At 43.7% G+C, this 23650-nt stretch overlaps 1 protein-coding gene across 6 annotated transcripts in view; it reads left to right on the top strand.

Annotated features, from left to right (window-relative positions):
* Nucleotides 1–23650, top strand: part of LOC107219410 (Ig-like and fibronectin type-III domain-containing protein 1) — a 171672-nt gene that overhangs the window by 141697 nt on the left and 6325 nt on the right. For 5 of the 6 annotated variants that reach the window (XM_046734882.1, XM_015657612.2, XM_046734877.1 and 2 more), the window contains 7 exons: nucleotides 8691–8897; nucleotides 16600–16629; nucleotides 20331–20441; nucleotides 21128–21358; nucleotides 22059–22220; nucleotides 22329–22514; nucleotides 23229–23475. In XM_046734882.1, coding sequence (XP_046590838.1) covers nucleotides 8691–8897; nucleotides 16600–16629; nucleotides 20331–20441; nucleotides 21128–21358; nucleotides 22059–22220; nucleotides 22329–22514; nucleotides 23229–23475 — 1174 coding nt within the window. The remainder of the gene's footprint in view (nucleotides 1–8690; nucleotides 8898–16599; nucleotides 16630–20330; nucleotides 20442–21127; nucleotides 21359–22058; nucleotides 22221–22328; nucleotides 22515–23228; nucleotides 23476–23650) is intronic. The other variant, XM_046734893.1, reaches the window with a different exon arrangement.

The following is a 23650-nucleotide window of genomic DNA, read 5'->3' as shown; positions in this document are numbered from 1 at the left end:
TAGAAGACAAGAAAGTTCAGGGTGGACCATCTCAAACTTGAAATTCCCAGCACTGCATAATTCTCTCGTAAATTTAATCGTGTAGAATATAAATTATCTCCGTAGCATATTACGGCAAAACTCTCTACCGCCGCCGGCCGGAGAGACCAAGGAGAGATATCTATTATACTTATATACAGGTATACAGATATAATGTACAAGTTCAGAATGAAAGCGGACCCGCCTTGAAGTTGCAAATTTGCAATTAAACACTTTTTCCCAACACGGTGTGAAGGTGTAACCCTTACTTCTTATTTATTTTCTTACTCTTCTTCTGCCGCTACGTTCTTCTCTTTTATAGCATCGTCTCTTTCCTAAAATTGCCCGGAGTCTACTCATTCGGATCCGTACTTTTCACGCTGAAGCAGAGAAAAAGGAACAGAAGAAGATGAGAAAAAAATACGGTAGAGAGTCAAATGCGCGAATGAGGACGGAAACGGAAATTTTTCGATAAATCGACCATCGAATGTTTGAAAGGTTAATTCTAAGAAATCGCAGGAAGAAGAAGCGTATGTAGAGTGAAGAAAGCAGCACTTAGGTAAAAGCCTGCCATTCATGACCCCCCCCCACCTTTTTATACGTTTGAGCAGTGCCGGAGTTGCCTGTAATATTTCCACGAACATCTCGAATCTTGGTAAATATTTATCGATCCGTTTGTCGAACCATACACGAAGAGAATAGAATAGCAGATTTTACTTAAAACTGCAGGAAAAGAGGAATACGTTAGGTTTTTTTGATAAAATGTACTTCGTAAAATGCAGAATTGACTTGATAAACAGTGAAGAAAAATACAGTAAAAAAATATATTTGAAATGGGTATTTTTTATCAAAAACCGTGACGTGTCCTGCTTTTCCTCCGGTTTTGAATTAAATGCACTCTTTTTCTTCTCTCCGTGTATCATCTACCTCGAATATTGTACACTCGGCGCAATAGGCGTAGCATATAATCGAGCTCCTCGCAATTGGATGAAAAATCAAGAACCTCGCCAAGGTTTAAACCAGCAGAACATGATGCTCGGCAGAATTAAAACTAACAGTGTAATCTCGAAGCTAATTAGACGGAGATTTATTCACGGGCATGCATATACGCCGGTGCCTCAGGGTCGCGATATCGCTTAGCGAGCCACGAAAATCCGGGGTCAAATGTGAGGATTTGCTTCGGATGAAGAGGAAGGATCGAAAATCAAATCGATTGAAACCTGGATCGAGACAGCCTCGAGAACCGAGGGATTAGGGTCGAAGATCAAGCCGATGCGAGGTGCAGCGCGACGTGGCGGGATCGGTATAAAGGGAAAGAAACGGAGTGGATTGGGCGCGGCTGAGGAGAAGATAGGCCGAAGCGAAGGGTGGCGACGAGGGTCGGGGACGGTGGGAATCGAACTTGAGGAACGGCGACAAGGTGGAGGACGATGGCAAAGAAACAGGAGCGAAGGAAGAAGGAGAGGGTCCTTCCTTCCAGCGCAAGCTGCCCTGTCCGAAGCCGAGTGATTGGAAGACCGGGTCGCGGCCTGGACTATTGCCAGGACAGTAGCAGCCGCGAGGATTATGGCGGAATCATCAACAAGGATCACGCCGAAACGTCGGCTTCGCCGTGAGGAACGTGCCGCGGGATTCGAGGGCGGAGTGCACTGCAACCCTCTGTGAAACCAGCCAAATCAGAGGGAATGGATTCGAAGAGGAGCTCGCCGTTTTAGCCGAGAGGTAAGAAGAGCCAACCCGCGTCGACGAGTTATCCGCATTGTCGAGGGACGTCCCAGCGGGCTGGATCAAATAAAAGAGACAACTCGCGGCCGAGTCACCGAAAACCCGACTCTCGCATTCGAGAGCGGTATGCCGGTATAAGGACCGGATATTCTTCAACGAAGAAAAAAAAAAAAAGAGAAGAAAAACTTCCCCTTACGTTCACAGTGGCGCGAGGCAAACGGTTTCGCTATTATTCCCGTTCGGTTTGAAGATAGACGCGTGTGTTCAACAAGGTGTAATAACGATTTCCCGCACAGCGTATAGATGTTATATTTTACGACGTTAACAGCGGACAAGATTGGTTAACCTCGTTTACGACTAAACTGTGAAAAGCTTAGAGGAAAAAGAAAAAAATTTAATCACATTGCTTGGATATAGGTGCTCTATTACGTGCAACGTGTAATAGGCACTTTATTAACGGGCGAGTTACACTCTCACCGCAAGCGGTGGACTCTCTCAAGGGTTGACGAGCCGCAGTTTATAAACCGAGTACCTGCTGCGCGAACAAGTAAGGTTGGTAGGTAGGTAGGTAGGTACATACCTATAAAGCCGTGACTCATAATCGCATCGAAACGTCCATGGTCTGAAACTCGCCTTGCACGCGTCGTTATTCACAACAAGCAAATTCCGTTGAACAATAATTGGAATCAGTGCCGGGTGCACATTGCGAGTAAATACATTATTCGTTAGTTTATTGCGAATTTGGCGCAATTTATAGCGTGACGGTGAATCCAGTGTGCACGTACACCACGTTGGTATAATACCGGTTTATACATACTGTTGCACAGTTTTGCGCGGCGAAGCACACATATGCCGCTAGCAAACTTTCTTAATTAAGCCGAGCATTAATCCGTTATTGACGTAATACCGAGCTGACATGCCCATGAGCTCGTTTTCTTGCTAACGAAAACACTCCACGTTTCACCAATGTAGCGAAGCACACGAACGTTATAGACTTTGTCGCTAGGGAAAAAATTACTGTGACGTACAATGAAATTGAAATTTCCTAAAACTTACGTTTGTATTATAAGTCTGTAACCGTGACAATATTTTGACGCTTTATTTTCAACGAGGGCAAACAATTTTGCGGAGTTTTCGTACGAGAATTCTGTCCTATTCGAATTTCATCCCGGGTTTATTACGACACATTTTTTTTTTCTTATTATTGTCTCATTTACGAAACCGTAAAACGCGAGTTAATTTATAACATAATGGAAACAAGTTGTCAGAGATGGTACCGTTTTCGCACTGTTTGAACACTCTGTATATAGTATATCAGCATGTCTAACCCCGGAAGGCATGCTGAATGAGTTAAATTGTTTAACTACCCTGGATGAGCGGCGGATTCTGTTGGAAATAGAAAAGTTTGCCACGAGCAGGAGAACTTGCTGACAATGAATAATTACTGTTGGGTATATAATTTCTACCTGTTACAAAGATTTAATTAATGGGTCCCGGCGTTAATCGCCGATGCGGGGTAAAAATTCAATGGTGTGATAATTATCGTGATAGTAGCAGGAATTCGTGGACGTCACCCGTGCTCCAGAGACGAAGCTTACTTTTCACGATGCGAAAGTTGGGTGATACGAAAAAGTTGGCCTTATATTCACTGATACTTGAAACCTTACAAATATCGTCTAATCTCCGCTTATCTCCGGTGAAAAGAATCCTCCAAGCGTTTCTGATGAATTTGGACGCCGTATACCTATGTGTAATATATATGTATGTATGTACTTATGTATATATATATATATACAGCTACTTCACGTCGTCGTTGGTGACCTTTCGAATAACTCATTCCAGATGAAATAATGTCCATTGGAAGGTTTCTCGGTTCGGACGAAAGTAATGAAACCTTCAATTTGATTCACGTCAGAGGGATCTAGTGGTGCAAGTATGCTCTGGTTAAAAGTAAAGAAGAAACGCCGAAAAACGGTAAAGAGAAGGCAATAAGAAGAACATAAAAAAAAAAAAAAAAAGAAAAGGAACATCCACCATACTACCCAATTTCGTCTGCACTCCTACGATTTAACCGAGCGGAATGAAACTTCCTTGCTCGGCTTAGAAAAGGTATTTTCTATGTATCGTCGGACCGTAGACGAAAACGAAAAGGGAAGAGACGACAAAAAATGCAGAAACAAATATATACGCGTATACCAAACTCGCGAACCAACTGAGGGAAAATAAGATACGAAAGAAACGATGGTATACATGTTACATGTGAAAGCAGGCATTCGGATAATCAAACACGAGTAACAAAACCGCTAGTTAGCGGCTGGGCTTTCAACAATACACACACTTTTTCTCTGCTCTGTATGTTTCGCGAAAAATAGTGTATTCGGTAGGTGCTCGTGCAGCATGCACGTGGTATGCAGGCACTGCAGAGCCTAGGGACACGCATTCGTCCAGTGAAATATGCACGCCTATATTGGATACGCACCGCACACCGCGCACCGGAGTTGAAATTTAATTTTCATTGACAAGTATAACAATCTGATAAAATTGAAAATTTAATTCAACAACGCGCGGCTACGGTGTATGCATAATATTTTGCGTACAAAGCGAGGAAAATAACGAGGGCGAGCTAAAAGCCGTGTAACAACGCGACCAGTCCGAAGCCCTCTCGGGTCGAACGGAATCGATGACGGATGGACGTCGCTTCGCCCCGCGTCTCGGGGTGTTGACCATTACGTTTATTAGGTAAGGAGACAGCTCGCCGGTGATTCATGGTCCGTAGTTATGCGGCGTGTGCTGCGGTTATCTCGGCATGGCACTTACGGGACCCTCGACGGAAACATCGAGCCGTATCGGGGTCTTCCGGCCACTCGAATTGCGAAACCGGGACTTCCAGCCTCGTCCGAATCAATGGGATACCCGATTAACCGGGGAGCTCGGCGGCTTCTGTATATTTGCATGCAAATTTATACCGGCTTGCGCCACCGTTCACGGCAGTCAACTTCTACGCTTGTACCTGGGTAGGTGGATGAAACCTGGATGAAACCGACCGCAGTAGTCGGAGTCAACGCGTGACGCGGCACGCGCAGTGCCAGGATCGACGATACGCGGTCAGACGCGAGTCGAAAGTTGAGCTCGTCTTTCGACGACGCGCCGGTTTGTATACCTATACGGGGTTACGACCGAGCGACGGAAGCGTCGAAACTAAAACGTGATGGAACGAGGGTTCGAAGAGTATCACCGAGGCTAATTTGGTAATTACATCTCGCTAAAAATAACCTCGTTATAGAGGAAATTGATTGGTGTTTACAATTTTACTATGGATCAAAGGAACCTTTCCTTCAATTAGAAATAATTCGATTATCTTTGGTTAGCTGCAGTTTTTCAAGCTCTTTGTTTTTTTCGTGCTTTTCCTTCGAAACTGCACGTTTCATCTCAATGCGGACAAACGTTATTTTTACTCTTTTCGTTGCAGCATGACGACATCGTACGCCGAATACCATATTTATTTTGACTACCGTTATACCGTCCGCCTACCAGTAGTTGCACTTTGAACTCTCCATCGTGCACTCTATATTCGAAAATACACCCGTAACGGTGTACGTGCATAAATTTGCGTATATGTGGAGATGCAAAGAGCTCGCAGTATTTTCAAATCTGCTTTGATTTGTCGCTGGCTGCGAAACCTCATTCACGGTATACCTAGTCAGTCAACATTGTCACGACCCAGAGGTAAAAAAAAGTTACCTTTGCCTCGCCGAAATTTACTCGTTCACCTCCCATATTTACACGGAGAGTTCTGTCCGTCGTTCGTAATAAAAATATCGCAATAAAAAAGGATTTCTCGTCCGACCAGTGATCACTCGCTGGTATAAACAGAGCATTCATTCCTCTGTTGAATCCAGGCCCTATCAACCCTCCGAGTATCTTTCCTCAGCGAGCACAAATCATCAGTTTGCTCATGCAGTGGTCAGGCATGCGTTTTGATACCTAGGCCGGCTCGCTATCAGCTTGAAAGCGTTCCTAGAGCTCGAATTAGGTACTTGACGGAGACGACCTGCGCCCGGTTGGTAATCAAACTCGGCAGTGCAATCGGTAAATGGCGTAACACTATCACCCCGGTTTGAATATTTTGTAAGTTTAATTATCAGTATCAAATTCAGCTACCGATAGTCTCTGGGTAATTGGCAAATAATTGGAAGAACAGACTGCCTATACGGTGATCGCTTTGGCCGGCTGTAGCACAGTTGTTTCCACATTTTACCAAAGAGACAAGATCTCTAATTATTATGCAGCCTGTGGGTTGAGGGGAAACCCCAGGCCTCTGTAAACTACCACGCGGATGTAGTCTTGCGAAACTCGGTTCAGAGAGCACGCCCCTAATTGCCTTGCACAAGAACTTGCTAACCCCATTGCACATGTGAGAACGTTTAAGGAAGGAAGGAGGGACGGAAGAAAGCGAGTTGTCTGCATGTAATTACGAGTAAACACGAATCCAACATGAGTTTAATTCTGTATTTGCTTATTACATTGCGTACGTTGCGGTGTAAGTTTCAAACTTATAATATGGTGCAGTTGGAAACATTGATCGCACGATCTGTACCACGGCCAAGTCAAGCATCGGTTGAAAACAGCTGAGAAAGATTTTAAATGCCATAGTGAAGGGATTACCGTTTTAGACAAAGGTAGCGGAAGGTGTACGCATCATTGTACACAAGGGATTAAACTACTTTTGCAAATCTCCCACAGTTGGTTTATAAGGACGTTTGCATTCAGATCTGGTTGTTCCGTTCGCACAGAGTGCCCCGCTTAAGATCGCCTTAAATTCAACTAATTACAAGAAAAGCTAATTACGCAATAGTGGATGGAAAAAAAAGGACAAGAAACGAGAAAGAAAAAGGAAAGCAAGCGAAAAAGTTTCAAGGCAGAAATTTTCTTTCATGAGTATGTTATCTGTGTAATAGCCGTTCGTACATGTATACCCACTGAGCGTAACCTTAGACCATTCCGACTTTTGCCACCTGTCGATACGACGGTATTAAGGGATCAATTCGACCTCTCCTTAATCAAGGTTTTCTCCGAATTACCCGCGTCTCCGACCTCATTTCTAATAGGTATAAAAGATTTCTGGAGGTAATCCGTGGACGAAGAAAAGTGGAAGGAAAAAGTGTGGACCGAGTGTAATAAACTCGGCAGACCGATACGTTATAACGACTAGTTGAACCCATAATTCCCGTATTCTCGGCAGGATAGCTCGTGAATCAGCATTACTTAATCGTGGGCGAATTCTCGGACACTTTTTTTTTTTTTTCTCCCTTTCATCCGAGGGCTTATTCTTTCCCATCGCATCTGTTTTGATAAGGTCTGGGAATCGGTAGGGATAAGCCCAAGAAATTGAATCCGCTTACTTTGCGTCGTGAGAAATAGTGATAGATATGTATATATACGTATACTCCTATCGACCTATGCGACTTTTTTCCGTACCGTAGTATAAATCTGTAGTAATTTTTTTTTCACACTCGTTTTACGCGTTTTACTTTTTAGTTTTCAACTTATACGCTTCATCGCTAAGCCAGCTATCGTGATACTCGAGGAAGGCTGATCGCAAGCTTTCCATGCACTTCTCAGCGTCAATTTTATAGCGCGATGCTTGCAATTGCCGCTTTAAAAACAATTCTTTTCTTTCTCTCTTTCATCTTCCTCAATCCTTCTTGTTCTCGGATAAATTTAGCGCGCGACAGGCGTGGGCAACTCGTTAAACCGAGCGTTAAACTCGCGTTCAAATTGGTATTCATGGTTTTCTTCGGTGGTTAAGGAGCGGTTACCGGGAGAACCGCGACGGTTACACGGCACGGCGTTGAATCGGAACATTGCGCCAGCCCGCGACTGTTCCTAATTTTCAATCGCCAATGTATTATATACGCCTCGTGTAATCCCTTCAATATCTCGATAAGGAGTATTTTACGCCTAACGAACGCAACTTGACCACCTCTGGCTGAATTCAACGTCTCATTTCACCTCTGTCATAAATCCAAAGAAATCGGCGGACCGTCCTGCCCTGAGCTAAACAATGACTAATGCGAATCGATCAGCATCTAATGGACCACGCTGATCAGCTCGAAGATTTCTTTGTTTTTCCATCGCCAAGATCACCAGGATACGTTATTATAACCCACCTGATGCATGTGCGCAAGTTGAACGCGTCGCCGCGTTTGGTCGAAACGTTTTTTTTCGTACATTTTTTTCCCTCAGATATGAGCTAATCGATTAATTACCAGTCTCCGGTCCATCTTCGATATGCTGTATTATATAGCCTTGTACAGACGATCTTTCGCGGAAAAAAATCTGAGACTTATGCCTGTATTGCCATTTATACCGTGTGATGATTATGACGATTTGTTAATCGATCAGCCGGAGTAAAGTGTCACTGGCCAGGTTAAATGACCAAGCGCATTTAGTGCGGTATGTATTATTCGTCGTGTGGTGGTAAGATACAACAAATATCGCATGATTATTCCTCGAGTTAAGCGTGCACGAGGACGAGATTTATAACAAGTCTGAATAAATCTCGAAATTCGAACGAAGTGAATATAGTATGTTTAGTATTTTCATATCTGCGATAAAGAGGGGTGGATGCGCAAAGTGCTTCTGAAAATTTGGCACAAAGGGTGCTATAATTTTGTACGGTGAAATTCCATTTCATCGTGGCTAATTACGTTCCCTTAAATTAGTAATGCCGATTCTGAGACGGGTAAGAAGCCGGCTGATCTAATAACAACTCGAAGAACGTATCTTTCCTAGTATCGCATCGAAGCTTGAATTAGCCGAGCGAAACTTCTAACTTGCGTGAAAAATTATATCGCTCCATGTTCAATTGCCACGCGTCGTCCTATTGGTTTTTTTGCTCGTAGTTGACGACGATAATCACACTCGTGTTTTTACGAATGTTTCAGGCATGCCGAGCATACGGGACAGCATAACACATCCGGTTCACGTCTACGAGGGTGACGACGCCTTGATCACCTGCGTGGTGAGAAATATCGGTGACAACGTCGTCATGTGGAAGAAGGAAGACAGGCCGAAACACAGTCGCCGAATTCTGACGGCCGGCGATTCCCGGGTCACTGGCGATCGGAGGGTTTCCGTCATCCACGATTCTGGTGAGTAGTTTGGACAGTCGTCCCTTTCATTCGTGTAGCCGCGTTAAGGGTGTACCGGCTATACAGTCTCAATCAAAAGTGAGTCTCGCCGACAATATTGAAAGCTTTATGATGAGGTAAAAATTGGAGAAAAATCAACCACAATAAAGACGATAAGAAAATTGATTTTGAATAATAAGAATGCCAAAAGTTATCAATAAACGGTTTAAACGAAACATAGTTTAACAAATTTTCAAGGAATATTTTTTTTTTCTTTTGTCATGTGAAATGAGTTAGTTGATTTTTCTGAATACACGTGAGTTTTTAAAGAATTTTCTCATTATTTTGAAATTTCCGTTGCTTAAATTTGGAAAAATGAAGAAAAATCGTGTATTTTGGATACATTTTCGTAAAAACGTTGTATATTAGAGTTAGGAAGTTTCCGAAGCATGGAACGAATAGTATCGTAAATACAGGCTTTACAACATTTCGAAAACAGACATTTCAAAATGCGGAGAAAATTCTTTAAAAACTCACGTGCATTCAGAAAAATCAACGAATTCATTTCGCATGACAAAAAAAAAAAAAAATATTCCCTAAAAATTTGTTAATTCTGTTTAAACAATTTATCGATAACTCTTGGACATCATTATTATCCAAATGTGATTTTCTCATCGCCTTTATTGCGGTTGATTTTTTTCGTTTTTTATCTCATCGCAAAGTATTCGATATTGTCGACGAGACTCACTTTTTGTAGCGAATGTACAGCCAGTACATCCTTAACGACACTTACGGTCCAGCCGTTCGAAATCTGCGGATTTGGAAATTATGCGTGCTCCATCGATATCGCGAATTTACTTCATTCGAAAATGACGTCACACGCTCCCAAAGTTTCGACCGCGCGACGTTTTTTCGCCTACCCGAGTTGGTAATCTTACACGCTCTACCCTTCGAAGCCAGGCAATTAATCTGAGCGGTAGCCATTTGCGCGTCGGCGGTTCTCGGCTTACCGACGTTTACGGATATAAATTATGTTCATACTAACGCGCGGCGACACTATCGCGGCTACCGTTCGTAAAATCACTCTTTAATCCCACAGCACAGTGAAGTCTACAGCTTCTCATGACTGCAAGTCACGGTGCAGATAATATAAAGTCTACCTTTAATGTGAGGAAAAAATCCCGCGGATAGAAATATTAACTCATTCATTTATTTGATTATCAAGAATTTAATCGCAGGCTAATGAAAATTCCATCACTGGCATATCACCGTGAATATGCGTTTATGACGTATCTGTTTTTGCATAAATTATCTAATTACGGCGTACAACAAGGTACCCGCAAACATTAACTACGTCAAAATTGAAATTTCAAATACTGCGAGCACTACTCATTGTCAGCCAAAGTTACACGTTCATTTAATTCACCGTACGCTAATTTTATCATCTCTTGATCACTCTGAACACCGTTCGATGCATTGAGAGGATAGCGAAACGCCTGCCTAGTTAAAGCTACCAAATATGTAAAATGTCCTGGAATATTTTCGAATTTTTAAGCAATGCGTGACGTTCACGTCACATATTACACTTTCTTCGAATCGATAGAAGTTTCCGTGTGGTGTAACGTACCTTAACCTTATCCACCTACGCCGACAAACTTGTACCGATTGAAAACTACTACAGAACCAAAGTCTCAGGTCTCCTTACGACATTGCCATGGTTTTTTTTGCGACGTTTCCTGGGCCCCGAGGGAGCCACGCATCGCAGAGATGGTATCGTTTCGCGTAATCGCACCTCGTTCCATCGATTCACCTGGTAGTCGTCGTCGTCGGTGTCGATTTATTGGAGTAATATCATGGCTAAATGAACAGCATTGACGTCGAAGTTCTCTCGTCGTACTTCACCGAGAAGCAGTTGATGCAAACCGTACAAAGATGAGACAAAAAAAAGCAATATAAAAACGGGGGAGGAAAACGGCGCCCTGCCATCCAAGACGGGCGCGAGTCGAAAGACTTTCTCGCACGAGCAGATTCGGAGCGTCGTCATTCGGATCGGGTGGCTCTGCGATTGATGTTATTTCACCCTGATCTTCAAGCTCTCAGAATCTTTCCACGCACCCGAGCTCACGAATTTCAACCTTTGGCTTCACTCGAATTGTAGTCTGAAACGCCCTTGACGAAAAGAAATTCTACCCTCCGTCGTCGAGGCAACACCCATGAGAATCTCTCTCTGTCTCTCTCTTAAACCGCCGAAAGGGCTTGTGATACACACTTTGTTGTGAATACCGTGGATTCTCCGGACCCGCCCTGATGTTTAATTGTTAATCCGTCGTTTGGGGGATGATTAGTACTCCGCATCCCGGATTTCACCCTCTTTGTGACCGAGATTTCAGGACCAACGTCGCGCCATCATAGCCTCGACCATTGTGATGCAGGGTAAAGAGGTGACGCGTAGTTGAGCTGCTTTGTTACGTTTAATATGAGCATATGCGCTTTGACGAAGGGTTTACAAGGTTTTATTTTGCATTTCGTCGTCGTGCAAAACCAGCCGGATTACGCTCTAGACGTACGAAGGATAGCCAAGGGCTAGGCGGTTTGAAACGTATCCTTCGGATCATCGTCAACTGCGTCGGGTAAGACGCTTGTCTGCACCGAAGTAAATGCACCGTGCTCGCTTTGTTGCCGGGAAACTTCCAAGCCCTGTATAACGAGATTGAGCGTGGAAAATGGCAGCGGAACGCGTTGCTCGATTCGTTCGATTCAAAACGCGCAATCGAGGACGGGAGAAAAGGAAGCTCTCTTTGATGACGACGGGTGGAAGAGAAGAACTTCAGCCAACTTTACGAAAACGCCCCCGCGGCTGAACGTCTTTGAAGGGCGTCAAACTTCTCGTGAGAAATATGTAGCCTTTTACGAGAAGCGGATGTGTGTCGTAGGTGCGTGCGGGTAGCGGTTGTGTGGCTGGTGTGTATACGCGCCTCTTTATGCCTATGTACCTAGCCGCCTCCGAGCACATAGAAATGAAAGTTAATTTGCGAAGCAAGAAGTTTTGGAACAGCAGTATCAAAGCGCGGAGTGTTACAAATGTTGGAAAAGAAGAGCGAATGTTTCCGGGCTCCCCGTTTATTAAGTTAGGAGGCTGGAAGGCGTCTGTGGCTGGCGTGATTCAAGTTGTTTGGAAAGTTTGGATTATGGCGATTCTTCGGCGTAAAAAAAAAAGAGACGTTCTGCCCCATGGGACAGGCCTGAGTGAGATAGCCAGCCCCAAAAGGAAATGATCATACTTTTTACTACATCCACTTCACGTAGGCCCTGTACGGAAATTCAGCTGAGGTTCGTAACACTTGAGAGACTCAGTTTACCCGCTATTTATTTCGGTAAAAAGATTAATTCTATTTTAGAAAATTTTCCGCTTTTCGTAAAATTCAAACTTAAGATTCTGTATACTCAAACAGGTGTTATTTGGAACTAAACACTAGCATAGTACAGAGTTACTATTTTTTTGTCGGTTTTTATTAATGATGAGCAGCAATTAAATTTGTTCGAAACCAATTAAATTAAATATCCTATTTCAATGTCTAGTACTTCTCAATTCATTGCATACATAGTCACGAAACATTTCCTGATGAAACCGTTCACTTATATACTATATAAATATACATACGCATAGTAAAGTCCTTAAATTTGACCTCAGTTTGAAGAGTTACTATTCAACGCGTGCCTGAGTGGAATCCTTGTTCAATTAGCCGTGAAAAGTTTGACAGGTGCGAAAGAGGAATTTTACTTTCAAACAGCGAAATCACAGTAAGTGTACGTTCGAATCCTCGAGGGCAACATTCCGTGCAATTGGAGTATGCAAATGTTTGGCAAGTTGAGTTACACCGGTGAGGTCAAGTTGAGGTTGAATCGCTGACAATCCCCAATCAACCCGAGGTAGTTACGTAAATCTTGGCCTCCGATTTACGTCCTCGAATACCTACCGTGTCCGTATAACGGCGGAAATGCATAGTCATCCGTGTACGCAAATGTTTAATATATAAGCGATGGATGCTCTCGTGAAGAGGATCAGCTCGGTATATTGAATTCGTTAAACGTAATCTCCAGCCTCGAACCCGTCGGCTGCCCTCTTGTTTCTGGTCCGTCAGCCGCAAGAGGATATCAGCCAGCCACCGCTGCGGTACGGGAGGTTATCGTTGAAGAGAAGCCTCAACGATATGGGGCTGAGTTAAAAGAAGCATAAAGAATGTCGAAGCAATTTAAGAGAGTGCGTCAGCCTCGATTTCGCGTCGGAAAAAACTTCGGATCTAGGCTTGCAGGTATAGGTACAGCGAAAGAGTCTATTATTTCGGCACAAATTTCTGGCAGCTGTTTTGCAGAAAAAGAAAAACGTCGAAAGTTAACGATGTTATACGAGACTGCGTTGTTACAATAGCTCAAACCTTGACTCACTTAATTAATCACATGTTCTTTTTTGCGCGTCTCACCTCCGGAGGATGATTTATCATAGTCGCGGTAGACTTTGCATTCAACGATGAAAAACTATCCAATTAAAGTAGGGTGTGATCCCTGATGTATGTCGTATTCAATAATTTACCGAGAAACAGAGAAGAAGAGATTGAATGAACAGTTTGTAATATTATGTACCCCCGATTTACTGAAACTTTTAGCTTTGATGTAGCGACGGTGAACTTTTTGTCGCCCAGCTTTTAGCGGGGCAAAACGAGAGTTCAGTCTCACACAGAAAGTAAAGGGGCAAAAAAATGTCCAACCGTATCGTTGTTGGGAAAATGTTTTCCGTTTGTTTCAACTTTTATCAAAAGCTTGCAATAAAAACCGTGCGGTGAAATAAACAACGGAAGAATAATGGATCGACTCGTCGAGAGGAGAGCCAACGGCTCTTTGGCGGTTACAACATTGACTCGAAAGTCGAAAGGGTGCCTGCCCTTTTGTTTACCTCATCATATTCTCACAGGCGTGCAGCTCTGTATACAGACAAAGGGATGAAATTGTTGAAAATATTACTCTTAAATCGGGTAAATATTCGCCGCGGAAGAGTGCGGCCAGCGCGGCGGTCGTCCGGGTGGAGCCATAAACGGAAGCGCAAAGCCCTCTCGTAATATAGCTCGAGTTGCCCCTTTCACTTGAATGGTGGCATTAGTGGGAATCCCCGGCGGTACTCCCGTCGCTTACCCCTTGAATAAAACGAGGAATGGAAACCCCTCTTGTGTAATTCTCGTAAATATTTTTAATCCTTCAATTTCCATGCAACATTCAATACCCGCTTCTTCCTTCATGTACAACCTATACGTAGATATGCCTATATTTCTGCACCCCTTCGATCCGTCGAAACTTTTCGATTGGTTTTTCCTGAATCGATGACGCGCGAGCTATTATACGTACCTACCTTTGAAAACCGCAGGCGTATAGTTATGTTACAGTAAGTCGTGCAGCTTTTGTATGTAACAGCGAACTCCTTCTGCACGTGTCACGAAATTTCGTCAAGATTCAATTCGCAACTGGAGGTTCTCGAGTGACTACCTACTCGGCTTTTTCTCCTCCCTGAAACGAGGCTTCTTTCGAATATAAGAGGCAGAGGTCGGCAATAGATTGCGAAACGTTTCGGTTGATGCAGGCAGTGTGCATCGTATCCGAGGCAGACGTAATTGGATATAGTACTTATATACCGTACAGAAACAAAGCTCAGTAATGTTTCAGTTTGTGAAATCGCGGGTGCAAGCTGTCGCAGTCGCGTCGATGGTCGTTAAGGCGCGGTGTTTAATAAGCGATTGAAATTTTAATTCTTCGATAGCGCAATCCCGCGAAACGCCGTTTCGATTGATTGCACGCTCGTGGACGAGGGTGGCCGTCGAGGCACTTTGGTATCTCGGACGTCAAATTAATAATAAATCTCCTTCGAACGGAGGTCGTATACACACACACACACGCATGTATATATAAAGAGACACAGGCTAGATCTGACGGGAATTGTGCAGCAAGGTCCGTAATGGAAACTCCTGGTCATTGGAGAGATTCAATGCCGATTTCACCTCTATTACCACTCGCGTGGGTGAGCGCTCCAACGGTTGCAGCTCTCCGGAGTAGCAGGAAGCGGAAAATCCCGAGCTTCGATGGTCGCAGCCTCGTAGAAAGGAATCGCGGCAATTCTCGTAATAGAAAATAAAGTTTCCATGTACCTGATAAATTACGGATACAGTTTTCTTTTCGGTAGATCGAAATGCTGAGGTTCGGAATTTAAGTTTTTCCACTATGCAGGATAACGAGGAGAAATTTTATGCAGCGAGTAGCAGAAACGTCTCTGCATGGTACGCATGCGACAGTGATGCGGGGAAAATTCTATTCCAGAATCCGCAAGGATTTGTCGGTAAGGTCACGCCGCTACGTCGACGGAGAACTTCTTGGGGGAAAAATCCGAGTTAATCTGACCGCAAAAGCCTCGATATCTGCGGGTGGAGGTGTGGAGTACCGTATAAGAGTGTTGCTTTCCGCATCTCGTTGCTCCCGCCACTTTCCTCGGTGATTTCCGCTGACTTTCCACCTCCGTATCCTAGGTGCTTTATGCCAGTCGGATCAGCGGCTGTCAGTCACTCATAACGACTCCAGCAAAGTCGCTGCAATTTTCCGGATGGCTTAGTTCGACTTGTTGTTAACGTATAACGACCCACAGCGATGTCTTTTCGCGTTCTCCTCACGCACCGTGTTGTCATATTTCATAGATTCTGTAATGCCCCCAACGCTTATTTATTCATTCATTTTTCTGCTTCTCCCTTCTCCATTGTCCTACTATTCCCTTGAATCGTAAGAATTCAAATCCCAAGCTCCCGAGTCGGGAAAGGCTCGCTGATCCGGCCTGCATGATCGAGAGAAAATTTCAAATTCTTGACCGATAATCGAACCGCGAAATAACTTGGCAGCGTCCCGCAATTTGAAATTCGTAAATATCTCTTCCGTATTCCTTCCTGCTATGCAATATTTCGCTTCATCATTCCTTCGCCTTTCTATTCCTCTTGTACTCACCGAGCTCTCATGGGAATTCGACAAACAAGATGTACCTCAAGGATACTTTCGAACTATCGGAACTACCGCGCTTCACGTAATTCACGTCAATTCAACCAACTGCCCGAAAGCATGTAAAATCCTTGTCAGATGTAGTACATAACTTTTACCATGGTTTTAAATTATTTTCCCAACATTCGTTGCCATTTGTCATACATATCCCGATTGCATCCATTGTACACCAACATTTTTTCCAGATATACCGTAGCTTGAGTCGTGATCTACCAGTCATCAGGCGATTGATTTAAAACTTACGTAGGTAGTTGACCTAAAGATTTGTCAAGTCAATTGACAATTCGTAAATCGCTGGATAGAAGTAAGAAACTAAAGGATAAAGTAGTCGTTTTCTTGTTAGAATGCGGAATGTCGGGAAAACTCGGGAATTCCGAATTTCAGGTCTGAAATTCTTGCAGGATAACGTATTGCGCAAAAATCATAGCACCGTTTAATTCGCGCCAGAGTTTTAGGTATGCGGGGGCATTGAAACTGTGCGATTAATCATGGAAAAGTTCTCCACAATTACGAACGGTAGACTAAAGTCATTCGAACCAGAAGCCTCGGTGCGAGAAACGGGCCGTCCAAAAGGCATTCATTCATTAGTTGGGCGGAGAATTTCTCACGGGTCAATTCTAACGACGTGTTTTTGTTTCAGCTACTTCAGGCGAGACCGAAATCCCAACCGGTAAGTACTTTTAAATCTCCTTTTCGGTCTACTTTAACCGTCGCTCGAACGTGCATTAATTAGTCAGTTCACCGTCCTCGGGTCCGTGGGGAATTTGAAAAATTGCTAACCACTAACCCTTTGAAGCCCTACAGTCCTCTGCTCTATAGGTGTTGGAATTTTCTACTCCTCCCTCGCGGCAGGATCTTTCTAGCGTTACAATAATTTACAACCCTCCTTATCGCGAATACGAATTCCGCCGTCTGCGAATCGTTATTTGTACCCACTATAGTTTCCCGCTCTCTCTATCTATCTATCTATCTATCTTTTTACACCCGTGTAACTATCGCTTTCAAAGCGAACAACATCTGATACGGAATTTGATGGCATGCATACGCGACACTTCGCGTCACATTCTATACTCGTTGTCAGTAGGGAGGAAATTGAAAACTACACGCTGCATGGCTAATGGTGTCTATTCAAAAGACTGGCTGCACCCTATCCTTTGTACAAGGTTATATAGACGCACATGTAGACGACCGAATACGCGTGCATGCATGGATTATGCAGCTGCGGTATTTCACCCTAGTTTACTCAACAAGAGACGGGCAATTGGACAGGATTGGCAATCGATAATTATTTCAAATATATTGTATCGTGGACGAGGTCGGTACTTCAATTCGATTCGTTATAACAGAGCCAGAATGTTCTCTTCTTTCTACAACGAACTGATAAATCAGCCTGTCGAGGTTACACGCATGTTATATATATGTATATATATATATCAACCGTCCCTTCTCGCTGCTGTTAGCGTACCTATTCTGTAATGGTCGGTTCAGTTTTATAGCTCGAGAATAAAGCTGTCCAGTACTTAACTCGAAAGCTGTTTATAAGTGGCTCAGTAGTATCTGGAAACACCTGAGGCTCTGCGTCAGTTGTTGAAGCTGGCTAAACAGTAATGAGCTTCGAGTTTATTGATCGATAATTTTATAAAAATCTGTTTCTTGAAATTCAAGATCTATAACGTTGTTATTGGGGAAGAAGACAGTTGTTACGAAAATTTTGTTGCAAAGTTTATCGACAACTGTTGTGTCTTCAACTTTTATCGGTCCTTCGTACATGTGCGAGACTCAGAGGGCGACCTCGATATTTCTGAGTCCTTGAGTGCCTTTCTCGAACACCGGCTCCTCCGTTCTAGAAAAACAAAACCGCGTCAAAACTTACACCTGGCGCTTGAGTTTCCATTGGCTTGGTTCAACGAACAAATTTGTCACGTACCGTTGCTCAGCGTGGTTTCATAACAACTGCACAGATTCACGATATCAGACTGAATCGACGACGTAAACTGCAGATTTTCCTCTCGTATCGTCCAGAGCTTCCCAGTGCTACGGTACCTGCACGTAATGTATGCCATCGATCGCTCGTGAATAACTGAGGCTGACAAAGCAATCCTTGCAATACTGCGAGACTGTTTATTTGCCGTCACATTAATGCCTTGAACTGGCGTCCGTTCAGTTATACCTACCTCCGTTTCAGCAAGCTACTGATCCAACGTACGAACAATAATGGAAGTTTAGGCATTGTATGCCCGCATAAACAGATCGGGACGTTAGTATGAATATTGTTTGGTCAGTTCCAGCAAACTCTGCTAGCAATCGACAGCTCACAAAGTGTTCTGCATATTACATTTGAAAGCCATGTCGCGATAGGAAATTTCTGGTATTCACGTGTTCCACTCAGACCGAGCTTCTGAATTATCAACAACTTTTTACGTATTCTTCTGGAACTCGCATAGAACGAAACGTCGAACCAGTCAGCAAACATCTATCTTTGCATCGCGATTCAATCAGGGTCGATACTGCTGGGATAATTTGGGTCGGGCTTGTGCCAGGTTGAACTAGACTATGTTAAAATTGTCGATCAGCACGCCCCTGCCATACAAGCGTAGATCCAATCAGCGAAGCGTCTACCGGTTCCCCCTGGATCATGGTAAAATTTGATTAGCAAGCTTTTCTCGTCTGGGTGGCGCAACGTCACGTCCTTGCAACTCCCATCCATCAACCTTTCCAGAACCGTTGACGTTTGTATGTACGAACGAATTTTTCAAAAAATGTTTCTCTCCTCCTCAGCTTACCCGTATCATCCATAGAACTAATTTTCTTTCATGTAATGCGAATCGTCCGATTGCCTGTAAATTCCGTAGACTTGTATGTCTGACTTCAAAGTCTGCGATTGCCGCTTCTACGCTACCGGCAATCGATAAAAGAAAGAAATCAAGCTTCTCGATTCGAGGAATTTTCATCTCCTGCCACGGGATTCACCCTGAGATGGTCCAGGAGCTGTTCAGAGCAACGCTAAGTCGTTGCTAACGAAGGCTGACTCGTGAACAAAAGCCGATATGCCCGAATACCCGAGTATCGATGTCTGCAACGCTGACTCGTCTTATAGAGTTTTTTTTTTTTAATATTCTGCATAATGAAGCTCAGAAGCGGCTTAAAGTTTGGTAAATAAATTCAATAAATCAGCAGTACGTGGGATTTTCTTTCGTTCAACATCTGCGCTCAACGTTCAGAAGCCCATATAAGAAGAACAGGGAAGATCGATCGATACTGCGGTTTAAACTAAAGCTCTCGGGTATTAACGTCGAAAGCGAAAGAGAGAGAGACGGAGAGTGGAAAAAAGGATCAAAGTTTTAAAGAGCAAAACAAAAGCTACACCCGTTCAGTTCGCCTGTTCACCCCCTTGTAGCATTTATATACCAGGAAAGTCTAACTTTAGGGTTTTGGTCGAAAGTTTTGTTGATACTAACAGGTGGTGGACTACTCCGCGAAAGTTTCCCGAACGAATTAATTACTTGCACGATGATGAATTAAAGTGTCGTTAAAGCATTTCACCCAAACAATGACCAGGGAACGGAGGTGTAAGTATGTACTCTATAGCATGACGACACCCTCGCCAACAGTTTAATCTCAAGTTGGGTGTAACTTGGCTAAACTCTAGACCACTTCTGCTAAACACGCTGGTTCTTCTTTTTTAATTCGCGTTACACAATGCCGCTTGTCAAATCGTCGTCGCCCCCAAATCCAACGCCCTACCATTGCCGTAATTTAGATGTCTGAATAACTGACCCCCAACATAAACGTTAAAAAAAATAAATAAACAAGCGTGAATTTTGGTTATGCTGGAAGTACTGGATGGGAGTTGCTGCAAGGATTGATTGCACCGAAATCTGGGAACGCATAATTCATTCCTCAGAAGTAAACGTATAAATTTTTTGATATTTTAAAAATTAAGTGTAAGGTGGCGGGCAGTTGGGATACAGCTTGTCATATAAACTCAACCTCTCGAAGAAAAAATGGAGCGTTGAATTCCTGGATTGCGCTATTTGAAAGCTCATAACAATCGTCGTGTTTAATGTTTTCTTTTCTATTATACGGGGGGGGGGGGAGCCATCAAGAAGTGCAATTTATTTCCAAGTGGATGGAAGTAGCATTTCTTTTACCAGCTTTCCTTCCGTGCGTTTCTGACTTCCTGGAGAGACCTGACATATTAATCCTCTCGGTAACTCTAGAATGAAAACCCTTTGCACGCGCACTTATGATTATTACGTACGCTTAACCGTTCGACAGAAACTAGAACGTTACCACTTCAAAGGGCTCAGTAAGTTGGGAAATTCATTAATAGACTCAGAGTTTCATGATTTGTAACTATTAATTTTCCAGGAGGTGATGTGTGGGTGCTAGCTATCAAGAACGCCAGGCCTGCTGACTCTGGTCTCTATGTTTGCGAGGTCAACTCGGATCCCGTATTGCGCTCCTTCCATAAACTGAGCGGTAAGTGGGTAGCTCCTCTCATGGGATGATTGAAGCTAGAAGGCGGTTATGTCTTCATACATAGATTACGTACACTCGGTGAAAGCAGCCCACAGAATTTTTCACAACCTCGAGTAGAACGGTTGAAAAAGAGTTTGATACAAATTTGAAACAGAATGTTTCATAAAATTACAGTGGACTTAAATTCCAATTGCATATCTGGTGAGAAACCAGTTATGAGATTTTAGCTGCAATTTTTTCTAAAGAAAAAAAAAAAATAAAATAAAAAAATTTATCGCGAGATTACTTTGCCACAGGGTTTATTTGATTACCAAGAAAGAAACATTTCTTTCATCCGTTTCTTGACAAAGACGACTTTCTTTGCTTTTTCGTTTCTTTCGCTGTCCAACTGTCCAAGAACTATTAAAGTAATATATATATATAGGTATGTATCCAAGTTCCCGGAGCGACTGCTGGTTGCTGTTTGCTCATTGTGTTCCAGGCCTGGAAGAACTTTCGTTCTGCCATAAACCAAAAAAAGTCATTAGAGTTTACCGAAGTGCGTGGTCGTGGAGTGGTGTATAACATTTCCCCAAAAAAGACGTCCAGTCGAGAATCCAAGCCGTGGTTAGCCAGCTAAGAGACGAGTGTAATCGTTTGCCGAATCACGGAGCCCCCTGACAAAAAAGTTCTTTTTCCTTTCTTAGTGCTCTCCAGGGCGCTTTTACCACCGGAAAACGCAACGGATGTGACCCTGTACTCGACGCAGAAGGAGGTTTACGCAAAAAGTCACAACTACACGACATGCTGTCAGAGCGAAAACGTCAACGCTAGTTGTCTTGGCTTTTGCAGTATTCAGAGTATTCTGGAAGGAAACACCGGCCAAGACCCGGAAAATTGCGAGGCCGACTTTCCATCCATCGTAAAATGCATGGCAGGTAAGTCCACCAGGATTCGCCCTTCCACGTTGACCTCTGACCTATTTTCCAGTAGGTACCTACAGACTGATTCGTACTCACAATAAGTTACTTCTTCTAAGTCTCGGAGCCTCTCTATTCCGGCCTCGTGCGATGGCATGGTGCTCCTTTTTTGAAGCTAGCTGAGTAATGAATCGGACGAGTCGTTTCGTTTCTTCGAAAGATACCCCATGTAAAATCAAGAATACAAGTGAACTGGATGGGTATACGCATACCCATGTCAGGTTTACAGGAAAAAAACTGTGACTGCTTGGTCGGTACCTACATCGTCACTGATCGTGAACCAAAGGATCGTACATACGTATCGCTTTCTGTCAGATTGACGATGCGGCGCGTCGAATTCACGTAGACACCGCATCCCATCTCCCCTATCGCACTTTCACAGCCCTCTTTTATGCTCGCGTTACTTTCTGTATGAAAATCGACGCCAAGCTAGATGCTTCAACTCATAAAATACTCAGCCGATCCTCTTTTAGTCCGATACATGTTTCGTAGATAGGTATTTCTTTCACCTTTGGAGTCATTTGCGTTTTCCTTTCGCTTCACTTTTCCTTATACGGTCGTACAATCCTTTTTCAAAATTCATTGTCGGTAGGTACGTCGTACAAATGCATGTATGTATACGTCTCGATAGAAATAATACGGTATTTTATACCTTCAGACGGACGCAACCACGTGCCATGCTGCATCCAGGAATCGGTGCCCGACATCTGCCAGGACGTCTGTCGTGGCGACTACACGGTCATCACGGAAAATGTTAAAACGCACTTCTCCTGTTCAGCCTACACCGAAAAAACACTCGCCTGCATCGTTGAAGGAATAAGTAAGCCACCAGCTGAAGTGTTTAATAGAAGCAACGCCGTTACAGGTTCCAAGACGGATGTGGAATCCCGGTAAAACATTGTTTGCATGGTTGTATTTCATTTTGCAGAATTACTACCGTCTCCACCGACGCTTCTTAACGTGGAATCGCTCACTGACAAGTCATTGCGGGTAACTTGGTCACCGCCGGATGCAAACAGGGAATCGGTCACCGAATATCTCGTTAACGTCACGGCTCTTCGACACTTTGACGAACATCCCAGTGACATCGATTCAACCGGAACTCTGCCGACGGGTATGTTTCTTTCGCAAACTTTTACTCACCGAGCAATCATCAGCCAGTATACGAAAACGGCAATCCCTGACTGGGGAATAAATCGAGCTTTTGAATGCTTCAGGGTTAAATTACTTGTCGCAATTAACGCGGAACCGGGGCAATTGCCTGCACCTTCGCGAGTCGAGCATAAAGAAGCCGCGATTGAAAACGTTCAATTTCCTGTTTATGAGATATTTCGTAACGGCCACACGATCCACGGGGACAAAGAAGAGGCCAATCAATAACTCCGGCTTGCTTTGAAAGAATTTTTTTCCTTCTTTTATCTGGCGCAAATAATAATCGCAACTCCTAACGTCGAAGATCTGAGTCCTGTCCTGAGAATTCTTCAGCGCCGTTGAATCTACGGAGATGACAAAACCAATGAAAGCAATCTCTTTGTCAGCCAGTTTTTTCACTCGATATTCTGCACCCAAGCTTTTATACCGGCTTACCTAGGTCACGCCAATGACCTGTCGTTTTCTATAGAGCTGATAATACAGTGTAATATCTCTACCGCGAATAATATAATGTTTATTATACGCTTTCTCGTTACGAGCGAGACATAGCTGAGTGCCGATGTAATTCGAATCCTTATTCTTTGAGCGTATCGCTCTCTTCATGTTATAACTTTGAAGGTATTCTCTTCGGCCTCGCTTCAACTTTGAACTGATAAAGTGAGGTCATGCATTTTAGAAAACGTGACGATGCTGGTCAAGGTCCGTGGAAACGTACTGTCGACTGTGGTTACTGACCTGAAACCATTTACCATGTATGAGGTTCGCGTCGTCTCCCTAAATATTCACGGAAGCAGTCTTCCCAGCTACGCGGTCAGAACGCTCACCTTTTCTCCTGGACGAATGAAGCCTACCACCGTTGTCGACACTCCCCGTCTCCCGGATACCCGTGGCTGCTGCGTCAGCAGGGGGGTCACTGATCCTGGGTTTGTATCTCAGCAATACTCGCCACATTCTTTGAATACTTCGAGATTTTATTGTTCCGCACTTGTACCACCCTCTAGCCTTCTTTCCTTTGATGGTGAAAGACTCATAAGCAAACTTCCAAATTGCGGGGGTGGTTATCGATTTCAGAACGTCGTTTCGGTCTCGAACGAACCT

The sequence above is a fragment of the Neodiprion lecontei genome, chromosome 1 (genome assembly GCF_021901455.1).
Source record: "Neodiprion lecontei isolate iyNeoLeco1 chromosome 1, iyNeoLeco1.1, whole genome shotgun sequence".
Taxonomy (NCBI): Eukaryota; Metazoa; Arthropoda; class Insecta; order Hymenoptera; family Diprionidae; genus Neodiprion; species Neodiprion lecontei.
This window is presented reverse-complemented; position numbering and strand designations above follow the sequence as displayed.